This window comes from Theropithecus gelada, chromosome 6 (genome assembly GCF_003255815.1).
Source record: "Theropithecus gelada isolate Dixy chromosome 6, Tgel_1.0, whole genome shotgun sequence".
NCBI classification, from domain to species: Eukaryota; Metazoa; Chordata; class Mammalia; order Primates; family Cercopithecidae; genus Theropithecus; species Theropithecus gelada.
Window position 1 is genome coordinate 7,519,159 of NC_037673.1, and position 12,474 is coordinate 7,531,632.

The following is a 12,474-nucleotide window of genomic DNA, read 5'->3' on the forward strand; positions in this document are numbered from 1 at the left end:
CTTGAGCCTGGGCAACAGAGTGAGACCCTGTCTCAAAAAACAAAAACAAAAAAACATTTGATGAGCACTGACTTGTAGCATTCTCCCTCTGGCCTTCGTTCCATTGCATAGCCTCTGCCGTTTTCCCGTCTGGCTCTCTGTTTTGCCTTTCATTAATAATAATACAAGAAAGTGCGCCATTCTTTTGATTGAAAAAGGAATTAAGAATGAACTCAAGTTCTTTCGCATTATATACCCTGTAATGTGAAAAGAAATCTGTTTTTGTAGGGATGTCTTTTAAAGATGTTTTTACTTTGAATTTTTAGTTTTCTCTTTTCTGGGTGTATACTTCAGTCACTTGCAAGTTTTGTGATCTTACCGGTAGATAATGTATGGATATTTGTTAGAATTTATCCCCATTTCTTCACATGGTAAAATATCTTTATTATAATGACTGAATGAGTCTTTTACATGAAGATCCTTAGGGCATATTACTTTTTATAAATCTCATCTAGTCCTAGTGCAAGCAAATAAAATTGGAAACTTTCTTGAATAACACAAAATATAGGGTGTGAGAGTGTGAGGGTTGGGGGCAGTTTTTAATTATGTAATGATAGCTTTCCTCTATGAGGATTTGGAAGGTAGGTTAGAGCCTATAAGGAAATATTTCTAAACTGAGTGAAAAAAGGATTGGTTTGACCCATGTGTGTAGTCGTACTGATACCGAGTTCAAAACTTGTCTGTGTATCTTTGCAGCTCAAGTTTATTTCACCCAGGGAAGCTCCATTTTGTCTTCAACGTTGTGGAATTTCTGTCTACTGCCCCAACAGAGGTTCTGCGGAAGGGAGTGTGCACAGGCTGGCTGGCCTTGTTGGTTGCTTCCGTTCTTCAGCCAAACACATATGCATCCCATGAAGACAGCAGGAAAGCCGTGGCTCCTAAGGTAAGAAATTAGTACCTTCACCTCAACATTGTTAACTCATACTCTTTGTTTGATTAGAAAAAAACAATGTCTCACCCACATCATTCATTACTATCATAAGAACATTTATGCTGTTCTTGAATTTTAAAATCTCTATTGCAAGAGCAGAAACTGTTTACTTCCATTTACTCTCTAACTAGTGTGTGTATTTTCTGAATATGTCAAGCATGAATTTTATATAGTACGGTCTTTGCTTGTCCTATTCATGGAAAAGAGGACCTTTTATGTTGATATTCTTCGTACATCGGCCTAGGGAGGGGTGGAGAAGAGTCTAGAAGTATTTAAGGGGGGTGATGAGAGACAGTCTCATTTTATGTTTAAGGTGTATACTGCCTCTCAAATAAGTAGTTTTACAATGGGAGTCTGAGGGCAACTAAGGATTAATTTTATATTGTCCAGTTTTGGCTAGTAGGATTCCCGCATCCCTGTTTCTCTCCTTTTGTTATCTGTGGTGTCTGACATCTGAATTTGTGCCATTATTGAGAATGGCACAAATTCAGTAAATACTTTTACCACACCTAGGAGTAAAAGGTTATGTGATTTTCTCAACAGATTGTGGACACTTTACACCTGGACTTAGTGACACCTGTTTTTATGTTTTGATATGGCACTCAGCAGAATTTCGAGACCATGTGTGTAGGGAACAGTTTAAAGTTGTCCACAAGAATGGTTGAAATAAAGCAACATTTCAGGCTTTATCATGAAGTCCTCTTTCTTCATGGTAATGAAGAAATCAGTGATTCACTTGGAATGTTGTCTTAGGACAAGTTTGGTTTCTTTAAGTTATTAGAGGCGAAATGTTCATAGACCTTAGGGGGAATTAGGACTTCCTGGGATATACTTGAGAGGATGAGGGATGACTGCTGCTTGAAGTTGCCCTTTAACTTGGTATTTTTCCAGTCTGCTGCCTGGAACAGAGAGGCGCTTTACTGTGTTCACTATACATCGTATATTCATTATACATCAAAATACTAGAAACCTTATAGAAACTTTCTTTTTTGAGAAGAAATATTATAGTACTGATATACAAGTATATGTCACATGGTGATTGTATAAAGATAGCAGATGATCTCCAGAACGTTAAAAACAATGTGTGTCCATCACGTATCATAAACACTAAGCATGGGTGCCTTTCACCTACTCCTCCTTTTCTCCCTCCCTGTCTTCCTCCTTCCTTCCCCATTTTAACAGATTTTTATTGACTGTCCAATCTATATGCAGTAGAAGTGCAGATGTGAAGGATATAATTTAAAACTATCTGAAATTCCCTGTGCTTGTGCCATGTTTTATTACAAATTATAGAGAATGTTGACCTTTGCAAGACCTGTCACATGCCCTGCCCTACTACGGCAGATAGTACAGTTGTTCACAGACTAACCCTGCCACTGGTGTTCAGCCTGGCTGTGTGAAGGACATCTGCCACATCTAAGCAGGAGCACTAAGCCTGTGGGTGTGGCATAGATTGTCTCTCTTCTTCCCAGCTGCCGTGATACTCTCTCCACATAGACCCCCAAGTGAAGCAGCACCACAGCCTTCGAGGAAGAGAGCCCCAAAACATAGAAAGTGTGCTGTTGTCACAGGACCTTTGTACATGTGTTGTCTTTTCTGCCAGGAATATGCTGTGGCATGGCTAACTAGCTTGATTCACATCGTGGTCAAAGGTCTCACTGTAGACATGGGCCTTCTTTGGCATTGGTGTTTGAATTACAAGCTCACTGCCACACCCATCATTTCCTTACCTTGTGTCATTTTGCTTCCTAAGACATTAGGAAGTCATTACCCATCATTCTGTGGATATACGTGGTAATGTGTATGTTTATTTTCTTTTTCTCTCACTAGAATGTCAGTTCCATAAAGACAGGGGTGTTGTTTTGTTCATTTCTGTATCCCTAATGCCTGTCATAGTGAATACTTTCAGTAAATCTGTTAAATGAATGAAGCGAATAAGGCAAATGTAATGTTAACTAGTTTCATTCCCAAGTAAGAGCAATAATGAGACACAGCTCTGCCATTCCTTCATTTAAAAGGTATGGTGTTCAGGCTCTTCATTACTTCTACAGTTGTCCTTGAGTTAAAAGTTAAAATGTATACAATTACACCGCCAGGCAAGGTGGAGGGGAATCCTGTCATTCTTAAACCTCGGTACCACTCACTATGACTTTTGCATATGTCAGTGAAACTGGAAGTGAAACATACTCAGATTGATTCAGAAATATATTTTGAAATTTTAACAAAAAGATTTTGTTAGTTATATGATTTATTTAGTTATGACAAAAATAATTCTGGGTAGTATTGGACCCGGAATAGCAAATACAGCACCATTCTCTAGAATATTTGGAGCAGCCCCTTAATTTCTTTTTAAGGTGCCTGACTTTTATTTAAAATTTTTCAACCTCATCGTGATGCTAATCTTTATTGTCTTCATATTTAGGATACCTTTCTCCATAATATATACTGTTGTCTGCCCACCAGAAAGCAGATCTTATCCATGGACCAAGAAACATGATTTGATCATTGTCTATTTAGTGTTCCACCTCAAAGACACAATGCCTATCATTTTTTAAAACATTTTTTATTTCAATAGAAAAGAAAAATTTGCAAGACAAACTCTTTCTGTAGTGACAAATGTGCTCATGGTTTCAGTAAAATCTAATGCTGCTATTTAGTGATGTTTCTTTGATGGGAATTTTCCCTTTCTGATTTGTTTAGCAAAGATCGTGTTGGTTATATACTCTTTCCTAGGTTTTCTTTCATGCTTACCACATTTGGTTTAATATTTCAGATATCCATCTCTCCTCGAACAACAAATTATTTCCACTTACCAAATGACCCCTCAATCCCCATCATAATGGTGGGTCCAGGAACTGGCATAGCACCGTTTATTGGGTTCCTACAACATAGGTATGTTCTTTTTTTGGCTAATGGGAAAATGTATTCCTGAGGAACTGTTTTGGATTCTTTAGTCGTTTTTAGGATAATTGGACTTTGATTGTAAAATTTTTATTTAAAAAATTATTATTCAATGTGTGATAACATAATTTGTCAGCATGGGAAAAGGAAACACACAATGTAGTAGAGATTTTGCTTTGTACTAGAACTTCCTTTTTTAACTGTGGCACTTTTAGTATTTCCTTTCTCAGCTACAGTGTGGTTTATAGCATATGTGGTTGGGGACAAATATTGGGCCTACCTTCGTACTGTGATGATGTACAGCTATTGTATCTATCCCTTAACTGGATAAAATTGGTAGTAACAGATCCAATTATAGTAAGAGTTTCAACATTAAACTCAAACATCAGTAATTTTCAACAGAATATTAGTAAGTGTAACTATATCAGAACAGAATTATTTGATATGAAATAAAATCAAATTGTACATCTGCTTATATTTGAGAACTAATGCGCAAGTCTTGGGTACTATTCCTCAGTAGAGTCCTGTCCTTTGGACAGTTATTTTACTTCGTTTTAAGTTTTTCCTTAAGGAAGCAAAAGCGTGATCACAGATGTCTCTGTCTCATCAGTGTGGTCATCATTTCATCGACACTTTACACATTCTACATTTCACAGCCCTGTGCCACTTTTCCATAGTAAGAGTTCATTTATTCATAAAATTCCTATTAATATTATTGAATGTAGAACTCTCTCTGGATCTCACAGTGTGATACTTTGAATTGTCCTCATTTTGTGTACGTCGTATGTAGCCGCTTCTCCACACACTTGCCTAGCGTGGTGCCTGCTGGAGTGGCCATGACAGCCTGTGGAGAGTAAAACGCTAATTAAATGACTGAATGTTCAATTGCAGAGGTGGATTTTACAAATCTGTCTGAGTTTGTTGGTGATAGTTCCTAATGAAAGAGATTGGTTTCACACATTCCTTATATCACACACCTAAACTTTTTTTTTTCCTACTTAGAGAGAAACTCCAAGAACAACACCCAGATGGGAATTTTGGAGCAGTGTGGTTGTTTTTTGGCTGCAGGCATAAGGATAGGGATTATCTATTCAGGTATTGTACAATCCCAGTATTGTACTCAGCCACTGAGTGTACAATTCTAATTCTCAGACTTTTTCAACTTGACAACCTTTTAGTGATCCATTAAATATTATATTTCAGAAAAGAGCTCAGACATTTCCTTAAGCATGGAATCTTAACTCATCTGAAGGTTTCCTTCTCAAGAGATGCTCCTGTTGGGGAGGAGGAAGCCACAGCAAAGTATGTGCAAGACAACATCCAGCTTCATGGCCAGGAGGTGGTGAGAATCCTCCTCCACGAGAACGGCTGTATTTATGTGTGTGGGTGAGTCGTTATCGTGCCTAAGTCGGGTAGGAGAGGGCCATCGGTGATGTCTGTAGAAGAAACAAAGGACTGAGAAGCCAATAATCTAGATATGTAGGGATAAGACATTTGATTCTTAAGTACAGGAATAGAAATAACAGTTCTGAAATGATTTTGACATATTTACTAGCCCAGAAGTTGTTATTATCAGGTAAATAGTGGTGAAAGTTAATGCTTGCATTGTACATTCTTGGTAACTTTTACATACCTGTTTTTCGCCTCTGAAAATTGCACTCATGTTACAACATTAATCATGTGAATTGAAATCTCCAGATTGATTTTGTTGTATATAAGAATAGGTGATTTGTGCTGTTATGAACTGTTAATAACTAAGAAAGAAAAAGTATGATTTTGACCCTGAGAATGTGGATACTAGGATTCTTTCTCTTCTAGGCATAATTCGTGGTGATAAAGTTGACAAAAACCCAGCAACATTCTGTGTTACTAAATTTGATCTACTTTCTGAGGCAAAATCTGTTAGAGAAACCCATAATTGCCGAAGAAAAATTGTTTAACACTTATTTGCTTATTTTAATGAGACTCAAAAAATTTCTGCTAGTGAAAAAGAATTTTTGAAGTAAGAAATTCACTTTTTCATCCAAATACATTCCTGGGATTCAACACATTCTCTGAGTCAGGTTCTTTTGTTTTTTTCAACTGTAATGCAGAAGACAAAATACTGGCATCCTGACCCAGAACATATGTATAAATACAATTGAAACAAGTTTCATGAAACAAAACTTAACATTTTCTGTTTAGTTTTTATAACACATTCTGATCATTTCTCTTCCATTTTATTTAGTTTGCTTTAAAAGCTAGCTTTGGCTACTAAGTTGATTTCATGTCCTTTCAATAGATTTTGACTCCTAATTGAAAAACATTGCTTTAGGTCGATAAAGGGCAAAAATTCTAGACATTGTTTTGGTTTACATTTTCCTTAGCTTTTAATGAAGTATTTAGTCTGTATTTAGTCTGCATTTTGTTTGGCAAGGACAGTGCCATTGGTGGTCAAATACAGAGTTTTAGAGATGTACCTCTAAATAGTAGAGGCAGAGTTAATTGTACAGATCACAGATGACTGGTAATTGAGAACTTGGAGAATATCTTAAATGTCCAGACTCTTTTAAAACATTATTCCAGAAATAACTCCTCCCAATCATTGGTGCTTTACTTTTCACATTGGTGAAATGCACTTGGAAGCATTAATAGCAGTGGTCAGAGGGCTCAGAAGGAAACTCTGGGTCACTTGAACATTGACGGCCTATCAGGGAAGCGGGAATGAAGTAGACAGAAGGAACAGCCACCAAAGAAGCAAAATTGTCCCAAAGCCAAGAGGGTGCTGTCTCAGGGAGGGAGCCTGTACTGCTGATGTGTCAAGGGAGAAGACAGCGGAGCAGGCTCGTGGGGTATAAGTTCCTGGGAGAAGCGGATGGGAGAGCCTCTTGAGAAAGGTGAGACGGCCACCACAGACACCTCTCAAGAAATGTCACTGTGAGGGGCCAGGACATTTTCAGTTCCTAACATAGTGGAATCTTGTCTGACACTTTGCTTCATTCAGCAAACACCCAAGTGCTGGCTGAGTGCTTGGGCACATTCAGATGTCGATAGATACGAGGATGTATCGGTTTTTGTGTTGCTATAGAGGAATACCTGAGACGAAAGAAAAAAGATTTAATGGGCTCATGGTTTAGGCTGTATAGGAAACATGGTGCCAGCACCTGCTTCTGGTGAAGACCCCAGGAAGCTTCCACTCTGACAGAAGGCAAAGGGGGAGCAGGCACCTCACATGGCAAGAGAGGAAGCGAGAGGTAGGGAGAGGTGCCACACTCTCAGCCAGATCTCTCAGGAACGCAGAGGGAGAACTCATTACAGTGAGCATAGCAACAAGCCGTTCATGAGGGATCCGCCCCCATGACCCAGACGCCTCCCGCCAAGCCCCACTTCTAACGCTGGGAACCACATTTTAATATAAAGATCTGGAGAGGGCACACATCCAGACTGTATCAGAGGATAAGTGAGTTACACTTCCTACTCTCAAACAACTTACTCCCTGGTGAGAAAGCTGCACATAAACAGACGTTTCTAACGTCGGAAGTGTTCCAGAGAGCACTGCAAGAGCACCCAGGAGGGGTACCTCCCCTGTCTTGTAAACTGAAGAGTTAAGAGGTAGAAGCACTTCAAAAGGACCTGGCACATACTAAGTCCTCGATAAAGGTGTCTGTTACTAATTGTATGTGCATAAAGACCTAGAAGTGTGCAAGAGATCTGGTTCCCTTCAGGAGTACGAGTCTACTGTGTGCTTTGAGAGTGGAAGGCAGGGAATGAGGGACGAGCCAGCAGGTGGGCCGGAACCAGGCGGGGCCTCAGATGCTTCTCTGACACCTAGGAAATTGTTGGCCTACTGTCGGGACCTGGAGCCTGTGGAGGACTGGGATCTGTAGAATCGTGTGGTCAGCTCTGCCTCCTACAACAGTCACTGTAGATGAAGGCCTGGCCTGGGCATGAGTGAGGCTGGGAGGTCTGTGTGAGATGTTCCAAGAAGAGGGAGGGAAGAACTATGGTGGTACAGTCAAAGGGAATTAGACTTGTGAATTAAGGAGGATTTAGTAAAAATGCCTGCTTGTAAACAATCATCTTATTTTCTTTTTTAGAGATGCTAAGAATATGGCCAAGGATGTACATGATGCCCTTGTGGAAATAATAAGCAAAGAGATTGGAGTTGAAAAACTAGAAGCAATGAAAACCCTGGCCACTTTAAAAGAAGAAAAACGCTATCTTCAGGATATTTGGTCATAAAACCAGAAATTAAAGAGAATTAAGCTTTTTTGGCTGAAAGTACTAGAAGTCAATTGGAGTTGAAAAACTAGAAGCAATGAAAACCCTGGCCCCTTTAAAAGAAGAAAAATGCTATCTTCAGGATATTTGGTCATAAAACCAGAAATTAAAGAGAATTAAGCTTTTTTGACTGAAAGTACTAGAAGTCAGTTTTACTAGTGCCAGGACTTTAAATTTTCAAAAGAAAATTTTCTTTTAGCATTTCTTGGAGGAGATGGAGTGGGGATTGGATTATTTAACAATATAACAAAACTTCCTGATTTGATTTTACACGTCTTCCATCTATGCCCTTCCTGTGCCTGTGACTCTCCCCGAACTGCCCTGTTGCCTGTGGGCTCTCCTGAGCTGAGGCCGCCTTCAGTCCCCATCAGTGCCTCCTTGACTTCCCGGAGAACTTCACAGAGACTCTGTCCTTCCATGCAGAGGCTTCCTGAAATAGGGAGACTGACTGAGTAGCTCATTCATGTGAACTTACAGTGCCAACATTTAAAAAAATATGAAAATGATTTATTTTTGTATGATGTATACCCATAAAGAATGCTCATATTAATGTACTTAAATTACACATGTAGAGCACATCTGTTACATGTTTATATAACTATCAAATGGTTATTTGTTACTAAAGCTATATTTCTGATAAAAAATATTTTAGGATAATTGCCTACAAAGGGATTTATTTTCATGATGCTGGAAATATGAAATGTATTTTAAAATTTCACTCTGACATATGATTTATCTATCACCATTACTTTTTTTTAAGTCACAATTTCAGAATTTGGGAACATTTACATTCAATTTACAGGTACCAGAACGTACATAGTTTAGTAAAAAGATACAGCCTTTTTCTTCTCTTTTCAAACTTCTTTTATTTCTGCTGCTTGGCACAGTTTTGGGTTTTCCCACACTCTTTATCTTGATACCACTCGAGCTGTGTCCTGTACCTAAAATACTGACTTGAGTATCCTTGTATTTTTAGATTCCCAGTTTCTAATTCTCTGTTATAATTTGCCCAAACAAAACAAAATAACAAAGGATTATAACTTTTTTCCACTGTTCTAGTATATGTTGTATTTTTATTTGATAGCTTGGCATTTAAAAAATTTCTGTTGAAGGCTTTTGATCCTTTTGAGAAATAAAGATCTGAAAGAAATGGCATAATCTTAAAATGTAAATTTTTGTGGCTAATCTCTTCTCTTCATTATTATATATTTTTTAATAGAAGCCAATCTAAAAATATGGGATAGGAACATATACTAAGCAAGTACTGTGTAACATGCATAATTATATGTGTAAGTTGTATGTATCAGCCAAGATATACTTAAGGTGAAAACATTAAAAGAGACAACAATATTCCTTATTAATAAGATACAACAATCAAGAACTTGTGTCCACCTACCAATAATATCTATAATTACATGACCCAAAACTTTTATCTATAAAAAGAAACTGACAAACAGTCAATCATAACTTGGTGTTGGAAACTGACCTAAGCCAATTTGTTTATACACAGCATCCAAGTTATGTCTAGAAACTGCTAGATTATCTATGTTTTAGGTGGGTATCGTTCAGCTGCTCCCTGCAGCCTTACCAGCTAGTGATAGTGAAAATACATTTCATTATAAATGCTGCTGTACATACAGATACATTTATCATTTTTTAAATGTATTATCTTAGTATCTGTGATTTATTAGTCATCGGGCACAAAACAGTTGTACTAACCTAGTTTCTAAGCTTAATGAAGTTCCAGCTGTCTCTTCAGGCACTCCACCACATCTTGCAGGAAGAGTTCACTCAAGGTGCGTGACAACGTGGATGTGACTACTCCAGGGGCAAAATTTTGTCCTTACCGTGAACCATCCTTTAACCTAGTGACCAGACACAGTATTTCAGAGGTAAGCCTCAGGCACCAGCCTAGGGCCTTGCTAGATAAAGTCTTTAACCTTGTTTATGTAGGGGTAGGGAGAAGTTAGCAGTGAGGGACCTTTTCTAACCTGTTATTCTAACAAGCCACTATTGCACTCATTATTTTTAATAGCCAGTCTTCATACGGCTCAGTGATAAAATTAACAGAAGAGCTTGTGGTAGGCAGTTCTGCAATGTGAGTTTTCTGATTAGAACGCTCACTGCACCTAGACGGTTCCGTTCTGTGGTTCAGACTTACAGTGTTTGTGGGTTATTCTAAAGTGAGTTATACTGTTAAACTGAAACAGTCGTTCTATTGAGTCATACACTACCAGATAAAAAATAAAAAGCATTTGGATTTCACAGCAAACTATATGATAATATATGCCACACCCAACAAACTGGGCACCCTTGTTGATTTCAAATACTCTTGAACCATTTTAAAACATTGACCATGAACTAAGCCATAAAGGAAAACTCAACAAATCACATAAAGCCTTGTTCACTGACTAATGTAATAAAAAGAACTACGAAAAAACCCACCAAGGCCACAATGAAACATTTTAAACACGTGCAGATGATTCATAGCTTAAATTATTAAATGTACAGAGGGAATTCAGGTGAAACAATACCCAGGGGGAGGATTCATTCATCTATTTCACAAAGTACTGTGTACGCAGTGACCAAAATAGTTAAAACACCTTTGTTTTCAGGGAGCTTTACATCACGTTGAGGAGAGACATAAAATAATCTGTGAATTGCATGGGGTCTGAGAAGGTGATAAGGGCTATGGAGGATGACAAGTCAGAGTAAACGGGATGTGTGACCTGCAGTCTTGGAGGGTTGGGGTGACTTTATAGGGAGTCTCTGAAGGTAAAAACTTGAAAAAGACAAAGGAGCCAGCCATCGTGAGTATCTTGTGGAGGGAAAAGTCAGAACGAAGGCCCTGAGATAGAATGGTTGCAGGAAATGTGTCTTAATCCAGACCCCAAGAGAGAGTTCTTGAATCTCTTACAAGGAAGAATTTGGGGCAAGTCCATAAATTATTAGAGAAGTAAAGAAACAAAAGAATGGCAACTCCATAGAGCAGCCCCGAGGGCTGCTGGTTGGCTATTTTTGCGGTTATTTCTTGATAATATGCTAGGGTGGATTATTCATGAGTTTTCCCAAGAAGAAGTGGGGATTTCCTTAGAATTAAGGGTTCCTCCCAGTTTTAGACCTTATAGGGTAACTTCTGGATGTTGCCAGGGCATTTGTAAACTGTCATGGTGCTGCTAATCCATTATAATTAGCGTATGATGAGCAATAAGGACTACCAGAGGTCACTTGTTGCCATCTTGATTTTGGCAAGTTTTGGCTGGCTTATTTCCAGCATCCTGTTTTATCGGCAGGGTCTTTACAACCTGTATCTTGTGATACCAATCGCACTGACCTTCCATCCTGCGATTAAGAATGCCTAACCTCCTGGGAATGCAGCCCAGCCGGCCTCAGCCTCATTTTGTCCTGACCCTATTCAAGATGGAGTCACTCTAGTTCAAACACCTGTGACAGAACTGCCAGGCAAGTTGGAACAGCAAGGAGGGCATCGAGTATTGAGCAGAGTGACAAAGGGGGAAACTAGTAAGTGATGACTACAGAAGACAAATGGGGAGGTCTGATAATGGTTTCAGATCATCATAGCATTTTGGTTTTTACTCTAAATGAATACAAATCCATTTGGTCACAGTGTTAAGGGTGGAAGGTATTTGAGTTACCAGCAGCGAATCTGTACGGGTCTGCAGCAACCTCAGTTCTTGCCTCCTCTGAAGAAAGAATTCAACTGAGGGACATAAGGCAGAAAAAGACCAAGGCAAGTTTCAGAGCAGGAGTGGAAGTTTATTTAAAAGGCTTTAGAGCAGGGAAGAAAGGAAAGGAGAGTATGCTTGGAAGAGACCCAACCTGGCACCAAGGTCAAGTGCCCTGTTTAACAGTGGTGCTAGGACTTTATAGGCTGGCACTTTTCCCATGATTCTTCCTGTAGGGTGGGCTGCCCACACACGCAGTGCCCCCCTTACTCTTGGGAGGTGAGCACCCGCAGTGTGTTTAGGAAGCTGTGCACATGCCCACCTGAGACTTTCTTCCCTTTTCCTGTGGAGTGCCCCTGAAGGTCATTTGCTGCAATTTTGTCTCTTAATGCGCATGCCCAGGAAGTTGCTTCTCCCTGGTGTCTGCAATTAACACTTTAGTGCAACAGGTGCAGATCATCAGGAAACACAATTTATCACTTTTAGAGAGGCATTGTGATAATTGCTGAACCATTACCCAACATTCCTAGTGTGTGGGAGAGCCCTCTTCTGCCCTGCTCATACCTGTCTTAACTACCTGTAACAAGAGGAGTCACATGGCTAGCTTACCTTCTAAAGGGATTATTGTGGTTGTGGTAGTTGAAGCAGGCAATCACT

At 39.1% G+C, this 12,474-nt stretch overlaps 1 protein-coding gene across 2 annotated transcripts in view; it reads left to right on the plus strand.

Moving 5' to 3' along the window:
• MTRR (5-methyltetrahydrofolate-homocysteine methyltransferase reductase) overlaps positions 1-9,297 on the plus strand; it is a 31,425-nt gene extending 22,128 nt beyond the window's left edge. For both annotated transcript variants that reach the window (XM_025388719.1, XM_025388720.1), the window contains exons 11-15: positions 736-922; positions 3,744-3,862; positions 4,874-4,966; positions 5,075-5,257; positions 7,948-9,297. In XM_025388719.1, the coding sequence (XP_025244504.1) occupies positions 736-922; positions 3,744-3,862; positions 4,874-4,966; positions 5,075-5,257; positions 7,948-8,092 (727 nt within the window). In that variant the 3' untranslated portion in view covers positions 8,093-9,297. The remainder of the gene's footprint in view (positions 1-735; positions 923-3,743; positions 3,863-4,873; positions 4,967-5,074; positions 5,258-7,947) is intronic.
• Positions 9,298-12,474: the final 3,177 nt, after the last annotated feature.